Source organism: Rhinolophus ferrumequinum, chromosome 11 (assembly GCF_004115265.2).
Source record: "Rhinolophus ferrumequinum isolate MPI-CBG mRhiFer1 chromosome 11, mRhiFer1_v1.p, whole genome shotgun sequence".
Taxonomy (NCBI): Eukaryota; Metazoa; Chordata; class Mammalia; order Chiroptera; family Rhinolophidae; genus Rhinolophus; species Rhinolophus ferrumequinum.
In genome coordinates, this window is record NC_046294.1 from 12099902 (window position 1) to 12118592 (window position 18691).

Below are 18691 nucleotides of genomic sequence, written 5' to 3' on the forward strand. Positions count from 1 at the left end.
AAAACCGAAGGAAAAGGGTCTCACATAAGTATGATGCTGGACTCTGATATTCCTGGGCTCATAAAACATTTTCTAAAGCAAAATATAGTAGTTTTCTGGGCACTTGTACATAGATCCTTTCATTCTAAGTGAGTGACACTGCTCAGAGATCTAAGGACAATAGTTTTAGCTACATTAAATAAATGAAGCATTTAAGGTTCAGAGAGATCAGCTGACTTAACCAAGGTGACCCTTAGTGTGGGTGACATAAGATCTATAGAAGATGCAGAAACAGGAGAATTTAGACTCTTTTCTAAATTTCTTCCCTGTCATGTTTCCATAAAGGTGATACTTAAACTCAACACCTTCTATTATCTTATGAGCTTCCCACTAATGGCCATTGGCTATAAACCCAACAACAGGAACAGGAAAACAAAATGCATTCTCCTGTACTCGGATTGGAATGAATTTTGGATTTGTTTGAGATGAAAGGAACTGTGAAGACAAGAAACTTGTCTGCAGTGTGAGAAAGGAAAGAGCGCAGTCCATTTTGACAGGTGTTTCGAGCCCACTCTGCCAGTCACTCGCATTATGAGTGTGGATTGGGTTTCAGTTTCCCTCCTATGTAAAATGAGATGATCATATGTAGCCTGCAGGTTTATTGAAAGGACCATGTAAGGCACAGATACCAACAATTATCGTGCACTTACTTAGGTGCTCAGTAAGACTCTGCTAAAAGCTTTGGTGTGTTATCTCATTTAATCCTCACAACAGTGTACAAGGTTGGTATTACTACTATGATTCTTGCTTCACAGAAGAAGAAAAGTAACTTCCACCTGATCAAAGGAGGCGGATTCCAGAGCAGTTGGATAACATGCATTTAGCCTTAGGTTATAATCACAAAGTGGCCTAAAAATGAGTGGCTGCTCATTTCTTCTCCAGCTTGCCTCACTTCCACTCTCCTGCATCTTTTCATCAGATGTGTGGCCACCTTGTGAACTCCAGTCAAGTTCACTGAAGTGGGAGTTAGCAGGTGTCTATTCTGGAACCACCTCTGCTAACAGTTAGTTATAGGGCCTTGAGCACGCTGCTCCTCTTTTGTAGGCTTCCATTTTTTCATCTACATATGTATTGATGGATTCTCCGGAGTCTTAAATAGTACAGTTGCAGGTCTGCTCTTTTGCACTGGTCTCTATCTCACTTTTGTTTTCCCAGTTGCTGCATGCAACGAACTCATATCATGCCTCACACTCTTCCAGTTTCTAGTCTATGTTTGCTGTGTCCCATTTTTGAAGATATGTTTACCAAATCTGTTGTCACTCCTCTCTCTTCTAGTGGAAACCCCAACCAGTTGATGGCCAATGAGAACTATTCCAGGGTCACGGAGTTCGTTTTCACAGGTTTGAATTACAACCCCCAATTACAGGTCTTCCTTTTCCTGCTTTTTCTCAGTTTCTACATCATCAACCTAATGGGAAACTTGGGTATGATTATTCTGATACGGATCGATTCCCACCTTCACACACCTATGTACTTTTTCCTCAGCCACTTGTCCTTTGTGGACATCAGCTTCTCCTCAGTGACGAGCCCCAAGATGCTCACTGACTTCTTTGTGAAGAGGAAAACCATCTCTTTCTTGGGCTGTGCTTTGCAGCAGTGGTTCTTTGGGTTCTTTGTGGCGGCAGAGTGTTTTCTCTTGGTGTCCATGGCCTATGACCGCTATGTAGCCATTTGTAACCCGTTATTGTATTCAGTTGCCATGTCCCAGAGACTCTGTACCCAGCTGGTGGTCGGTCCCTATGTCATCGGGTTCATGAACACCATGACTCATACAACCAATACATTTCGTCTCCCTTTTTGTGGCCCCAATGTCATCAATCATTTTTTCTGTGACATATTCCCCCTGCTTTCCCTTATATGTGCTGGCACCGGGCTCAATAAGTTGGTAGTTTTCGTCGTGGCTGGAGCTGTAGGAGTTTTCAGTGGTCTGTCCATCCTGGTCTCCTACATTTACATCCTTATGGCCATCCTGAGGATCCGCTCAGCCGATGGGAGGCGCAAAGCCTTCTTCACCTGCTCTTCTCACCTGACAACCGTCTCCATCCTGTATGGTACTCTTTTCTTTATCTATGTACGACCTAATGCAAGTTTGTCCCCCGATCTCAATAAAGTAGTATCCGTGTTTTACACAGCAGTGATCCCTATGTTGAACCCACTTATCTACAGCTTGAGGAACAAGGAGGTCAAAGATGCCATCCACAGAGCGGTTGCTAAGAGAAAGTTCTGTGGGGCCTAAATTCTTATCTAGAAAGGAAATTGGAGGAGAAATCTAAAAGGACAGACTAATTGTGTGGATTCCAAAGATTCCAGGCCACTTACAAGTATTTGGGGGCTGGTTGACATCCCTTTTATCCATTCATCCCTCCAGTCATTTATTCATTTAATCAATTAGTGTAGCTTCATTAAGTCCTGTATGTGATCTTTGTAACGTACCATATCAAACCCACAGTCCATTTAATATTGCTTCTCTTGGACAGCTCACTGTCCAATTATTTTCAAAAAACATCATTTATTTTCATTTATTAACTTTTATCATTCCAGGAATATATTTTCTCTTCCTGCTGACTCCTTGGCAATGGAATTTTTAAAATGCAGCACTGTAGGTTTTGTGCTCACATCTAGCTCCTATCACTAGGAATCTGTAAAGAAAAAAAAAGCTGTTGATTTCATGTTTAACCTTAGGAATGGAATGAAATGCTTATCTGTAAACACCAGTTTTGGGGGTGCCAACACAAAGAACTACGTATGTCTCAGGGACCGAAGACGGATCTGTGGTCAGCACGGAAAAATGGGCTGGTGCACAGGGCCCATTTACACAAGTAAGAGACGTGTGCTTGTTCTATGGTATTTCACACCTGAAAAAATTCTGATGGAATGAATTTCTTAGGACTCAATTTTCTGGTAGTTGTTTAGAGGATTACCTAAACTTCTATAGGTTGGGGCTTGGTTGTTCATGTGATTGTGCCTTCTTAACCCTGGTAATGCAGTTCATTACCCAACCAAGAATGGACAGAGAAATGCTATAGTTAAATGTAGGCTCTTAGTCTAAATCTACCTGTTCCTAGCAAGGTCAGTAGGTTTGTAGCATCACACGGGAGTACATACATGCCGTTCAATTTGATGGATATGATTCCTGGGCATGATAAGGGCTGGGCAGCCTTTGGGTTTGAGTAGTAATGTACCGTCACTGCATAGGAAGAGAGGGCACCCATGCCAGGTCTCCATGTCCTCTAAGAGATCCAGGAAGTCTATCCAATTCTATCTTATTTTTCTTGATCTAGCCTTATCTCTTCATTTTGGAATGAAGACATGAAAAGGAGAGAGTTTCACTGAAGAAATATATCACATTGTAATGTCATGGCTAAATTGGTATAGAAATATCCTCAGAATTTTAAGGAACTCTTAATTTCACCTATTTGCCCAAAATAAATTTAGAAATGTTAATGAAGAAGTCTCTTCTGAAAATCAGTGTCTACTCGTTAGCCAGAAAAATAAATTTTCTAAACTTTTTAGTACTTTTCTGCATACAAGGTGTTATGGGCTATTTTTTTTAAAATTGATATTGAATAGTGCACAATCTCTGGAAATAGAAAATGGATCAGAGAGTACTCACACAATCGTAGCACGCCGTATAGCTGTGGGGGCCTGAGAGATCAGTTTATCCTAACCAGATCAGTGGCTGGTCATTGAGGCTTGGGGAAAATGTCTTTTTATTATCTTATGCATTATAAAAGCCCCAAAATGTGACTTTCCATCAAATGTATTTATGGCAGATTCACTTAAACTTCAGGAATGTTGTTTTAGAGTGAGTTTCCTAGGTGGGATAATATTTCTCCCAGAATATTTATTGGAAATGGTAAAGAAGCAAAATAATATTACAAAAAGAAACAAAATTTAGAGCTGGAAAACCTCACATGTTTATTCAACAGATAATTATTGAACTTCCTTTGTATGCCAGGCACTGAGGCTTGTATTGCATACAACAGTGAAGAAAATAAACATCATTCCTGCATCCATAGTTTACAGAATATCAGAGCTTCTGTTCATTACACTTTTCATGTATCAGTGAAGTCCATGAGATAAATGGAAGTCATGAAAGAATCCACCATGTCATAGGACTACTGTGAAGAATAAATTTTAGGATTCATGTGGAATCAACTCATACACTATAAACATACTTTGCTGCTTCCTAATAAAAACTAGTTAGTGAAAACAGCAATATTTTGGAATCATGGTGTTATCTTAAGTGTGCCAGACACCCCACTATTGGTTCCTTTGCAGAATCTTAGAATGCAATAATAAAATGCAACTCATGACAGGAGATAGCCACCTGAATTCTTTTTTTTTTTTTTAATTGGGGTGACAATTGTTAGTAAAATTACACAGATTTCAGGTGTACAATTCTGTATTACATCATCTATAAATCTAATTGTGTGTTCACCACCCAGAGTCAGTTCTCCTTCCATCACCATATATTTGATCCCCTTACCCTCATCTTCCACCCCCCACCCCCTTTTCCCTCTGGTAACCACTAAACTGTTGTCTGTGTCTATGAGTTTTTGTTTCTCATTTGTTTGTCTTGTTCTTTTGTTGTTTTTGGTTTATATACCACATATCAGTGAAATCATATGGTTCTCTGCTTTTTCTGTCTGACTTATTTCGTTTAGCATTATACTCTCAAGATCCATCCATGTTGTCACAAATGTTCCTATATCATTTTTCTTACCCTGAATAGTATTCCATTGTGTATATATACCACAACTTCTTTATCCATTCATCTATCGAAGGATTGTTTCCATGGTTGTTTCCATGTCTTCTTGGCCACTGTAAATAAACCTGCAATGAACATTGGAGCACACGTGTCTTTATGTGCAAATGTTTTCAGATTTCTTGGGTAGATAACCAGGAGAGGAATTGCTGGGTCATATGGTAATTCTATTCCTAATTTTTTTTTTTTTAAATTCATTTAGACAGTTTTCTTTAATTAACGATGAAGACACTACAGTGCTAAGTACCAGACAGAATCAGGGAGGGGGGAGAAAACTGAAAATAAGCATAACACTATAAAGAAAACTTGGAAAAGTGAAACACTTCTAAATAAAAATATATACCTGGCCTGGTACCTGTTACATATATACATAATACATATGTTATACACATATATACAGTAAATGTTTTGGTAGCGATACAGACCATGCATTGGTCCTTTTGTACACAGATGAAGTAGCACCGTGAGCAGCACCACCGTCTTAAGATGAGAAACCAAACTGCACATACATTAAATGAAAAAATATATATGTATTTAATTTGGCCCACCCTGTAGCCAAGAGGTGTAAGGAAGGAGCTTTGTAAGAAAAATTGTTCTGGGAACTACATTCTTAAGCCAATAGCAAATTTCTAAAAAGAAAATATATATATATATATATATATATATATATATATATATATATATGTATATATATATATAAAACAGCACTGAAAATGTCTATACAAATACTATTCCTAATTTTTTGAAGAACCTCCATACTGCCTTCCACAGTGGCTGCACCAATCTGCATTCCCACCAACGGTGTATAAGGGTTCCTTTTTCTCCACAGCCTCTCCAACACTTGTTATTATTTGTCTTGTTGATGTTAGCCATTCTGACTGGGGTGAGGTGATATATCATTGTGGTTTTTATTTGCATTTCTCTGATGATTAGTGATGTTAAGCATTTTTTCATATGTCTATTTGCCATTTGTATGTCCTCTTTGGAGAAATGTCTCTTCAGGTCATCTGCCCATTTTTCAATTGGGTTGTTTGTTTTTGTGTTGTTGAGTTGCATGAGTTCCTTGTATATTTTGGATATTAGCCCCTTATCGGAGGCACTGTTTGCAAAAATCTTCTCCCATTCAGTTGGTTGCCTCTTTATTTTGTCGATGGTTTCTTTTGCTGTGCAGTGAGGGCTTAAACCACCATTTTCAGCCTTCTTCCCTCAGTCTTTTCTCCGAGGTCTCTGCCGTGAGCATTGGATTCAGCCTTGTTATATGCTGTCCCCTCAGCCCTGTGGGCCATAAGTGGAGCCCTAGCAGTCCGAGTTCTTCCCTGTGCTGCAGCTGCGGTAGTTCCGGGATGCAGTGAGCTCGGAACACTGAGCTAGGTCTGCGTCCTGCGCCCGCGTGGCTCTGTCTCCGCACTTCTCCCCCCCCCCCACGCAATTCGCCCACCTTTAGGTGAATTCAGTAGTGTGCCTCTTTGTCTTGCTTGTCTGCTGTGCAGGGAGTCCTTTGTGGAGTTATTGTTGTTCGATTAGTTGTAAATTCCAGGGGAGATTTACAGAGGCTCACCTCACGCCTCCATTTTGATGACGTCCTTCTACCAGCCACCTGAATTCTAATCCTAGATCGATTACTGCGGTTTTGCAATTTTAGGTCTGTCTTTTAATTCCACCAAAAACTAGGGATAAGCATGCCCACTTTACTGAGCATGGACATTTTCTTATTTATAAAATATCATATTGTAATAATAAAAATAAAATATGATAAGGAAGATGTTCTGAATTTGTATAAAAATTACAAATATTTTCCCCAAAATTTTGAATGGGAAATTTGAATTTGTTTCCATGAGCACAACAGTTTTACCTCAGGTTTTCAGTTGAAATTACTATGCACAAATCCTGATAAGTAATTTTTAATAATAATTTGAGAATGAATTTTTACAGTATTCATATATTGAATGGGCTGAAATTAAAATTAAAGAAATTACATTAAAGCTTTTCTTCCTTTTCTTGTCGACAAAGGCATGGTTGAGATTTCTTGTTTTAATGAAAGTAGATTTCAAATTCAACCTGATGTTTACATATTACATGTTTCCAAATCAGATGAATTTCTAATTTGCTGAATGTTCACAAGTTATTAGTCACGTTGCAGCCTAGCCATCCGTAAGATGATGATCAGCTGAAAGGTGAAAAAGAGCTGACAAATATGAAGACAGATTTGGATGCCCACATGGAGATGCATTTTCCAGGAGACTTCACCAGACCCACCTCATCCCCATCACTTGCTTGAGTGCACGTCCATGGCCACCTGTGCTGTGGCACCACGGCCCGTGTGCACAATGGGGCTGTTGACTTAGTTTTGTTCAGGTGCCTGAACTAGGCCAGACTAGCATGTTGCAGGAAAGCAGAGAACAGAGTAGTGGATGCTGGGATAGTCTCTGTGGGGACTATGGGACATTGTGTGGGCTGCTTTCTGAAGAGTACCTGATGAGGCTGCCCCTGGTTGCAGCCCACCAGGCTAGGGTGGCCAGCTACCCGACCTTCGTCCCCATATTTCTTGGCACACCTATACTTTGCACACTGATAAGAAAGCTCTTTCTTTTCACTGCTGTTCTCCTAGCAGAATGCCTGCTATAGAGTAGATGCTTAGTATTATTTATTGATTATGAAATGACTAATAATTTACATAACCATGTTCATCCTTTGTTCAGCAAAAACTCTTTGCTTTGTCTTTGTATGTGTAAAAAGGCTGACTGACATTCATAGAAGCACTGTTACCGTGCCTAGAATGTGAAAACAACCCAAATGTCCATTGACAGATAAGGGATAATCAGATGTGGAATATTCATACCATAGAATATGATTTAGCCTTAAAAAGGAAGGAAATTCTGACACATGCTACAACATGGATGAACCTTAAAGACATGTTAAGTGAAGTAAGCCAAACACAGAAGGACAAATATTGTATGATTCCACTTATATGAGGTACTAAGAGTACTAAATTCATAGAGATAGAAAGTAGAATAGTGGTTACCAGGGTCTGTGGGGAAGAAGATAATGCAGAGTTATTGTGTGATGGGTACAGAGTTTCAATTTGGGATGATAAAAAAAATAATTCTGGAGATAGATGGTCATGATGGTTACCTGAAAATGTGAATGCATTTAATGCAACTGAATTATACACTCGGAAATGACTAAAATTTTAGCATGTAGTGCTATTCAGTTGAAAAGGTGCCTTTGTGTAGAATGACCAGGAATGAAGAGTGATTGGAGGTGAGGGGACCTGGTAGGAGCAAGTGCAACCATAGCCTGGGTGAGAATGATAGTGATGGCTAAAATAATGACAATATTTATGGAGCTCTTACTATGTTCCAGGCACATTATGTGTATGATCTCATTGCATTCTCCACTGCAAGTAGTGTTATTTAAACTGCTGTAACATTTGAAAGAACTGAAACTCACAGTTTTAAATAACTTGCTCAAGATGAAGAGCTGGTGTTCAAACCTAGAGGTGTCCTCTAGCAAGACCCATGCTCTCCAACATAGTGAAGATTTGTGTTACAGTCTTTCCTACATCTTCCAATTTTTATAAATTAATCTACTCTCCTGGGTTTGCCAGTTTTTGCTGAATTGGAATACATTTTTGTTTTATTTTGTTGCGTAGGGCAAGGAATCAAATCCCAAGAAGACAAGATAGCAACTAATGAACCAATAATACTGGAAAGGGACTCTCCTGACTTAAATCAATTTACAAAGGCGTTACCCATTCCAGGGTCAGTGGTTCTGTGCTGCCTTACCTATGACAGTCCCCAGGAGCCAACTTTCAGAGCTAAACAGCAATTATAACCCAGGCAATTTTCCTATTCAAGATTGCCTTGATTAATGAATTCCTCTGAGACTTGTTTGGGAATGAGGCAAATGGTATCTTTCAAGTTTGGTAATCGCTGGAATCTGAGCTCCCAATCTTAAAGATGCCCAAGGCATCTTGTCAGAAAGGGGATCAGTAAAAGTTTGGACCTTGGAGCCTCCATCTCACACTGGCAAGCACAGTTAGTTAGCGTCTTGCTGTGATGATGTCTCTGTAGAGTTCACTGCTAATTGCTCAGGCTTCAAACTCAGGTATCATTTTATCTGAGTCACAGAAATGTTAGAATTGAAAACTACCTTAGAAATGAGATGGGCCGAGCCCTTTCTTTGTCAGGTGAGGGAACTATTAGGTTTGTGCGAAAGTAATTTCAATTTTTGCAATTATTTTTAACCTGTTAAACAGCAATTACTTTTGCACCAATATAATAATAAGTGGAGTGGAGAATTGCTCGGCTCAAGGTCATGGAGTTAGTTAGAGGCACAATCCCGTCACGAACCTGGTCCTCTGATACTTACGACAGTTACTCCTTAATAGATACTTTTCCAAAGAAGACATACAAATGGCCATTAGGTATGTAAAGATATGCTCAACATCACTAATCAGGGAAATGAAAATGAAAACCACAGTGAACTATCGCCTCACATGTGTTATGATGGCTATTATCAAAAAGACAAAAGATAAGTGTTGTTGAGGATGTGGAGGAAAGAGGACCCATGTGTACCTTTGGTGGGAATATAGATTGTTACAGACATTGTGGAAAAACAGTATGGAGATTCCTCTAAAAACAGAACTACTATATGATTCATCAATCACACTTCTAGGTAGATATCCAAGGAAAATGAAATCAGTACCTTGAAGTGATATCTGTGATCCTATGTTCATTGTAAGATTATTTACAATAGCTGAGATATGGAAATGATCTAAGTGTCAATTGTGTGTGTGTGTATATATCTGTATTCAGCTCTAAAAATGAAGGGGATCCTGTCATTTGAGACAACATGGATAAATCTGGAGGATATTTATGCTAAGTGAAATAAGCCAGACACAGAAAGACAAATAAGCATGATCTCATATGTGGAATCTCACGTATATGTGGGATCTAAAGAAGTCAAATTTATAGAACTAGAAAGTAGAACAGTGGTTACCAGGAGCAGGGTGGTGAGGGAAATAGAAGTTGGTCAAAGGGTACAAAGTTTCAGTTATGTAGAATGAATAAGTTCTAGAAATCTAATGTACAGGATGGTGACTGTAGTTAATAATACTGTATTTTATACTGGAACTTTGCTAAGACAGTAATTCTCAGATGCTATCACCACACAAACAAAAATGAAAATTATGTGAGGAGCTGGATATGCTAATTAGCTTGACTGTAGCAATCATTTCACTATGTATATGGATACCAAAACATCATGTTGCATACCTTAAACAGATACAATTTTTGTTTAAAAAAATACAAATTTTAAAAAGCACGTGGAATTTCATTTCCTTCCTTTTACAAATCATGAAAAATATAAGAAACATGCCATAGTATTAGCAATGCTTATACTATTTATTATTTGGCTTTCTGCTTTTATGTTGAAAAATCATATATGTTCATGGCAAATAGTCCCATAAAATATGCAAATGAGCACACAATCAGAAGTGATCACAGCCCAGACCACCAGCTCCCAGTATTAATAATTCCCGTGTTTTCTTCCAGAGGATTTTTATCCATTTATAAGAATATACATGAATATATCTTTGCACACCCAGAGAAATGGGAAGATATTGTATATACTTTTCTGTGCATTGCTTTTTTTAAACCTAAAAATAACTCAGAAATGATTACGTTTTGGCATATTATTTAATAAACTAATTCAACAAGTAATTATCAAGTGCTGTGCTGGGTGCTACACAGTGGACTATATTAGGGCAGATATATAATGTGCTTGTGAGCAAAAACAAATATGGACCCAGCCTTTTTGGGGGTTACAGTTTAGGGAAGAGACAGAGAGATATGTAACCACAACTATATATAAATTTTATAACATAATAAGTGCTACAAGGTAGGGATTCTTGGTCATGGACACTGTGAAGGGTATGGGTTCTTTAAAAGTATTTAGAGCTGCAGAGCCTGGCTAATGGGAGGTGCTTCTCACTGAACACACGTATGGATACACTAAACATGTGGTGTTATGTTTACACACCACAAGGTGGCAGAAATTCTCTAAGCTGAAGTTGAAATGTAGTTTCTGGCTGTCCCCAAAATGGATTAATAATTACATAAAAAGGCAAAGGTTTTAAATATGTCATTCATTAAAAATGTCATTAGTTATATTTAATATATTTTAAGAATGCCAGTTTCTAAGAACTGGTGTTCTTAGAAATATATTAAATATAACTAACGACATTTTACGTTCTTTTTACGTTCTTTTTTATTTCTATTTATTTCTATTTTGATTTTTTATTTCTATTTCTCCTTTTACATTCTTTTTTATTTCTATTACATCAGTATATATTAATGCAAGCCTGTTACTAAAAAGAGTCAAACGACACTGAAGTATATAAAGGAAAAATGAAAACTCCCTTCAACCTTCCCTTTCATGTTCAGCCCCCTTCAAATTCAACTTTCTTCTCATGAGATAATAACCACCTTCTATCATCTTTTAAAATAAACTGTTGGTTTTTTTTTTAGAACAGTTTTAGGTTCACAGCAGAATTGAGTGAAAATTCCAGAAGATAATCCCTATTAACAGATTTTTCCCTTTATATATGACTGCAAAAGATACTGTATTAAAATATCTGCTTGCAATTACATTTTTTCTAGATTACATTATGTGCCTTGAAGGTAGGGACTACATTTTTGTTTTGGTGTTTAACAATTGCAATGCCTATTTAGTTGTTGCATTTATAAATGAGTGGCTAAAACTATTTTAGTTCAGATAGGCTAGACTGTATCACATTTCAAGTTCTTGGGATGTGTCATCTTTCCAATAATGTGTGACTTGGAGAGCAGGTTCCTTCTCTCTTTTGGTGTCATCGTCACCAATTCACGGCTAGCACGGTTTGGCAAAAGGGGAAGAAAGAAGATGCATGATTGTGTATGAGGTTTCATGGCCAGAAATAGAAATGGTGAACCTCACTTTCATCCCTATCCCATTGGCCAGATTGTAGTCACCTAATTCTGGCTTAACTATAAAGTGGGCTGAGACATGTAGCCTTCCTGTGTACCCAAAAAGAGGATGGGCTGTGTGTACATCTAGCCTGTATGTATTTATAGGGCAAGACTTTTGAGAACAGGGACACTTTTTTCTTTTAAGATAAAGTGATATGCAAACAAATGTTTGCTTACAGTGATACTATTATTCATACAATCACTCTGCTCTGTTTTGAAATTTTTTCATATGAAAACCAGTAATTCTTCATTTAGGAAGCCTTTTTCCTTTTATTGTCAAAATGTCTACATGAAATATTAGTCTACCTGTACTTAACCTTCCTCTTGGCAATGTTTTCATAAGATTTTACTCAGGTCGCTTCTTCTGGTTATGTTTAAAATGATGAAATGAGAAATGATTTTAATGTTTGGCTAAAAAACTGTTTTCAGCAGTCATGTCTAGAAGGTCAGAGTTCTAAAGCACTGTAAAGGAAATTTCATCTAGTTTCTCTTTTGTTGCCCAAATTCATTTGGTAAAATACATTTCAGGAAGTGTCAACATCACTGTAGAAGGTTGAGGGAGGTAACTCTGCAAACTGTAGCCCAATGGCTCTGAACCACAGACCCTACTGAAAATCTAATAGACCTTCTTGAAACTCTGCCATAAGAAAAGATGAAGCACTGCCATTTGAGACAACATGAATGGATCTTGAGATTATTATGCTAAGTGAAATAAATCAGACAGAAAAAGTCAAGAACCATATGACTTCACTCATATGTGGGATATAAAACTGAAGGCAACAAAGGAATAAGACAAACAAATGAAGAAACAAAAACTCATAGACACAGACAACAGATTAGTGGTTACCAGAGGGTAGGGGTGGGGGGAGGGGATAGTAGAAGAGGGAAAAGGGATCAAATATATCGTGACGGAAAGAGAACTGACTCTGGGTGGTGAACACATAGTGCAATATATAGATGGGGGATTATAGACTTGGACACTTGAAAAAGAAAAGAAAAAATAAGCACACAAACAAGATTTCCCATGCACATTTTCAGGGGTATCTTGAACCCCTTGATGGCCATCTGTATTCTTCCTAGTGAACAAAGGACCTCAATTTAAAACTCCTATTCTCGTAGAGGTAGAACAAGCCATTCAGGTGACAAAAGGGGACAGAGGGCTAAATGCTAGAGCACCTGAGACATACAAAGTGCGTGCAAGGAGTTCTGACTCTACTGACTCTGCCGTTCTCTTCATGGTCTTGGGCAAGTCATGGAACCCCTCACAGCCACAGTGGACAATTGCTTTGCTCTGTAGTTGTGACAATCTGAACTATAAGCAACAGCAGGACTCTTTCTACTTTGTTCATGGTTGTATCTGTAGTAATTAGCACAGAATGTGTTTTGGAGCTAAGAAGTATTTGAAATTTATCTCTACCTGCACGTTACTAGCTGTATGACCTGCCACAATTTAATGCATAGCCATTTCTATTCTTCAGTTACTTCAACTGAAAATATTCCTGTGTCCTATTAAAGTAATTGTACCAGCTTATTTGTGATGATTTTGTGCTTTCTAAACTTAGCTGCAACTTTCCAGGACTTTCCACAAGGGCAGGCATTATATATCTCATTATTTTATTTTTGCTTTTGCTTGTTTTTTATTTCTTCCCTTTACATTTATTAAAACCTTATATGTTGGAGTGACGTCATAGGAATGGCGGCAGCAGGGCGCACTTTCTGAGTTCTCCTCCAGATCTTGTTGCAAACGGGAACTATAACCCATCGAGGAAATTTTCGCTCACCACACAATATAGTGGGGAGATTCGTGGATTGCTTGAAGCTAAGAAATTCTTGGGGGTAAGCTAACTGGACGGAGCAAGGAGAGGAGGAGGAGAAACGGCGTGGGAGCGCCCGGCCGGCAGCGGCGGGAGAGCCCAGCCCCCAGCGGAGCCTCAGCTGGCGGGGGCGAGGACCGAAAACCACGGAGCCGGGCAGGCGCGGGATCCCAGGCAGAGCGGAGAGCGCAGAGACCGGGGGTAGGCCCTTTCCCTGCTCCCACGGCTGATTTCCCCCGCCGGGAAGGCGGCGCGCCCTGCGGCGGACGGGGGGCGCAGTCTCCATACCTGGGCCCCTCCCCCCCGCCCTGCTCCCCCAATCCTACCCCGCCCTTCCAGAGACTGGGACTGGAAACCGCGGTGCAGCCCCGCGGTGCCGGGCGCGCAGAGCGCAGAGACCGGGAGGCGGGCGCTTTCCCTGCGTCCCGCGGCTGATTTCTCCCGCCGGGAAGGCGGCGCGCCCTGCGGCGGACGGGGGCGCAGTCTCCATACCTAGGCCCCTCCCCCGCCCCGCTCTTCCAATCTTACCTCGCCCTTCCAGAGACTTAAACCGGCCCCTGAACCGAGAAGTGGTATCAAAAGCTCACGCTTTGGGAAGCCTGACGGGCAGCCCTGACCCAGGCAGTCTGGGCAGTGTGCGTGATTTTGGCTGCGCTAGGAGAGAAGAGACGCCTCCACCCCCAGCCACCACCTTTTCTGGCCTGCGGGAAGAGGGCGACGCACGGCTGGGCTGGGAGAGTGAAGACCCCTCCATCTCCAGCCCCCACCCTTCCTGGCTTGCCTAGGGTGGGGTGGGTGCAGCGCCCGAGACACACCCGGAGATCAGCAGTGAGGCAGGCGCAGCTCTGGGCTTTCAGCAGATCAGAAATCTCCTGCCCGCACTCACACACACACACTGAAGAGGTGCCTTAAGACTCAAGAGTTTTGGTCACATATCTGGTGGTGCCACTCTCAGTGTGCATTTGTGCAGGCAAGGGCAGAAACTGCACTGATATTGTAAAAACTATCATCCAGACCCCTCAGGCCCACGCTTTTAAGTCTGCAGTCCCAAAGTCTCTCTGGGCACCAGGTGACCGGCTCTGCCTGCGCAATAAGCAGGGGGCTCCTTGGTACAGCAGAGAACAACCTGGACATTGCTTGGTGGGCTTAGGCCGAGACTGTCGCTGCTTTTTGTATTGCTTTGTTTTGTCTTGTTTTGCTTTGTCTTTATATCTTTGATATCTTTGCCTCTGTCGAGTGGGGTTATCAGGTGGTTTTTGCATGTGAACGTATTTGATATTTTTCTTTGTTGTTGTTGTTGTTGTTGTTGTGCTTGGTGATTTGCTTTGTTCTGAAACTGCCCTGCCGGGGCCCAGCTTGTGAGGCACGGTCAGCAGATCAGAAATCTCCCGCCCGCACCCATACACACACACTGAAGGAGTGCCCTAGGACTCACGAGCTCTGGACAAAGGACTGGTGGTGCTCCTCTCGGTGTGCATACGTGCGGACAAGGGCAGAAGCTGCACTGACTTTGTGGAGACTATCATCCAGACCCCTCAGGCCCACGCTTTTAAGTCTGCAGTCCCAAAGTCTCTCTGAGCACCAGGTGACCGGCTCTGCCTGCGCAATAAGCAGGGGGCTCTTTGGTACAGCAGAGGACAACCTGGTCATTGCTTGATGGGCTCAGGCCGAGACGGTCGCTGCTTTTTGTTTTGCTTTGTTTTGCTTTGCTTGGTTTTGTTTTGCTTTATCTTGTATCTTTGATATCTTTGCCTGTGTCGAGCGGGGGTTATCGGCTGTTTTTTTTTTTTTTTTTTTTTTCTTCTTTGCTGTTGTCGTTGCTGCTGTGCTTGGTGATTTGCCTTGTTCTGGGACTTCCCTGCCGGGGCCCAGCTTGGGTGGCACGGGACTCGGCATATCTGGGGGCCAACTCCAGACCAAATCGGAGTGCAGCCGGGGTTGACCTGCAGGTCACATACCTAGAGGGGGTTCTCGGCAGGCTCTGGAGCCCATAGAGGCCAAACCACATTGGGGTGGTCAACCCTCACGCAGCAGAGTGCCCTGCGGGGGGCAGAGCCAAGTCTCACGGCAGGTCAGCCCAGGAGTTGACCCCACCTGCTCATTAGCGGGAAGCAATTAAAGATCTTCTTGAACGGGACAGTGTACACAACACAAGACTCACCTTTGGAGCACACGCAGAGGAGGACGACGTGGTGCGAGTCAAATATAAAGGACACATACTACACAAGATAACCTAGCAAGAACTAAGAACTCTAGGGGATCTACCTAATATATCAAAATAAACACAGTCAGCCAGAATGGGGAAACAAAGATACACGTCCCAAATAAAAGAACAGAAGAAGCTTCCACAACTGGAACCAAATGAAGCAGACGTAACCAACCTCTCAGAGACAGAGTTCAGAACACTGGTGATAAGAATGTTTAAGGAGCTTAGAGAAGACATAAAGAAGGATGTAGAAATCATAACGAAAAACCAGTTGGAACTAAAGAACACAATTACCGAAATTAAGAACTCACTTGAAGGAATTACCAGCAGGCTAGATGAAGCAGAGGATCGAATCAGCGACTTAGAAGACAAGGTAGCAGAGATCACCCAAACGGAACAACAAAAAGAAAAAAGAATAAAAAACAATGAAGATGGCCTAAGAGACCTCTGGGATAACATCAAGCGCAACAACATGCGCATCATAGGAATACCAGAAGGTGAAGAGAGCAAGCAAGGGATTGAGAACATATTTGAAGTAATAATGTCTGAAAACTTCCCCAACCTGATGAAGGAAACCAACATACAAGTCCAGGAAGTGCAGAGAGTTCCAACCAGGATTAACCCAAACAGGTCCACACCAAGACACATTATAGTTAAAATGGCAAAGCTTAAAGACAAAGAGAGAATCCTAAAAGCAGCAAGAGAAAGACGGAGGGTTACATACAAGGGAACTCCCATAAGACTATCAAATGATTTTTCTACAGAAACATTGAAGGCCAGGAGGGAGTGGCAGGAGATACTTAAAGTGATGGAAAACAAAGGCCTACAACCTAGATTGCTTTATCCAGCAAGGCTATCATTTAAAGTTGATGGAGAGATAAAGAGCTTTCCAGAAAAAAATAAGCTAAAGGAATTTATTACCACCAAGCCAGCATTGCAAGAAATACTAAAAGGTCTTCTGTAAATAGAAGAAAGATCAAAACAACCTAACTACAAATTTAAAAATGGCAATATCTATGTACCTATCAATAATCACTTTAAATGTAAATGGATTAAATGCTCCAATCAAAAGACATAGGGTGGCTGACTGGATAAGACAGCAAGACCCTTGTATATGCTGTATACAAGAGACTCACCTCAGAACAAAAGACACACACAGGCTGAAAGTGAAGGGTTGGAGTAAGATATTTCATGCAAATGGAAACGAGAAAAAAGCTGGAGTTGCAATACTTATTTCTGACAAAATAGACTTTAAAATGAAGAACATACTAAAAGATAAAGATGGGCACTATATAATAATAAAGGGATCGATCCGACAAGAGGACATAACCCTAGTAAACATCTATGCACCCAACATAGGAGCACCTAAATATATAAAACAGGTACTGACTGACATAAAGGCAGAGATCAACAGTAACACTATTATAGTCGGGGACTTCAACACACCTCTGACCACAAGGGACAGGTCTTCCAGACAGAAAATCAATATGGAAACAACAGCCTTAAATGATACATTGGACCACTTGGATTTAATCGATATTTTCAGAACATTTCACCCCAATGCTGCAAAATACACCTTCTTCTCAAGCGCACATGGAACATTTTCCAAGATAGATCATATGTTAGGCCACAAAACAAGTCTTGATAAATTTAAGAAAATTGAAATCATACCAATTGTCTTCTCTGATCACAATGCTATGAAATTAGAAATGAACTACAGGAAAAAAACTGGAAGACACACCAATTCATGGAGGCTGAATAACTTATTACTAAATAATGAATGGGTCAAGCAGGAGATCAAGGAAGAAATCAAAAGATATTTCGAGATAAATGAAAATGAAAACACGACGACCCAAAATCTTTGGGATGCCGCGAAAGCAGTCCTAAGAGGGAAATTCATAGCTTTGCAGGCCTACCTAAAGAAACAAGAAACATCACTAATCAACAGTTTATCTTCACATTTAAGGGATCTGGAAAAAGAACAGCAAAATAAGCCCAAAGGGAACACAAGGAAGGAGATAATAAAGATCAGAGCAGAATTAAATGAAATAGAAACCAGAAAAACAATACAAAAGATCAATGAATCCAAGAGTTGGTTCTTAGAGAAGATAAACAAAATCGACAAACCATTAGCCAGACTCATTAAAAAAAAGAGAGAGAGGACCCAAATTAATAAAATCAGAAACGAAAGAGGAGAAGTGACAACGGACACTGCAGAAATACAAAGAGTTTTAAGAAGTTACTATGAGCAACTATATGCCAACAAATTTGACAATTTGGAAGAAATGGACAATTTTCTAGAGGCGTACAACCTTCCAAGGCTAACTCAAGAAGAAACAGAAAACCTGAATAGACTGATTACCACCACGGAAATTGAATCAGTAATCAACAGTCTCCCAACAAACAAAAGCCCTGGACCAGATGGCTTTACAGGTGAATTTTACAAAGCGTTCAAAAAAGAATTATCACCAATTCTCCTCAAGCTCTTCCAAAAAATCCAGAAGGAGGGAAGACTCCCAAACACTTTTTACGAAGCCACTATCACCCTGATCCCAAAATTAGACAAAGACACCACAAAAAAAGAAAACTACAGGCCGATATCTTTAATGAACATAGATGCAAAAATCCTCAACAAAATATTAGCAAACAGAATTCAGCAATACATTAAAAAGATCATTCACCACGATCAAGTGGGATTCATTCCTGGTATGCAGGGGTGGTTCAACATCCGCAAATCTATTAATGTGATACACCACATTAACAAAATGAAAAATAAAAATCACATGATCATATCAATAGATGCAGAAAAAGCATTTGATAAAATCCAACAGCCATTTATGATAAAAACCCTTAA

General features: G+C 40.3%; 1 protein-coding gene across 1 annotated transcript; it reads left to right on the plus strand.

The window, feature by feature from the left end:
• Positions 1-1333: 1333 nt before the first annotated feature.
• Positions 1334-2275, plus strand: LOC117030657 (olfactory receptor 1009-like). The gene has a single exon (XM_033120840.1). It carries the CDS (start codon positions 1334-1336, stop codon positions 2273-2275), a length of 942 nt encoding a protein of 313 aa, XP_032976731.1.
• The last annotated feature ends 16416 nt before the right edge of the window (positions 2276-18691 follow it).

Coding starts and splice junctions, on each gene's coding strand:
- LOC117030657 (XM_033120840.1), top strand. CDS start 1,334: ATGGCCAATGAGAACTATTCCAGGGTCACGGAGTTCGTTTTCACAGGT.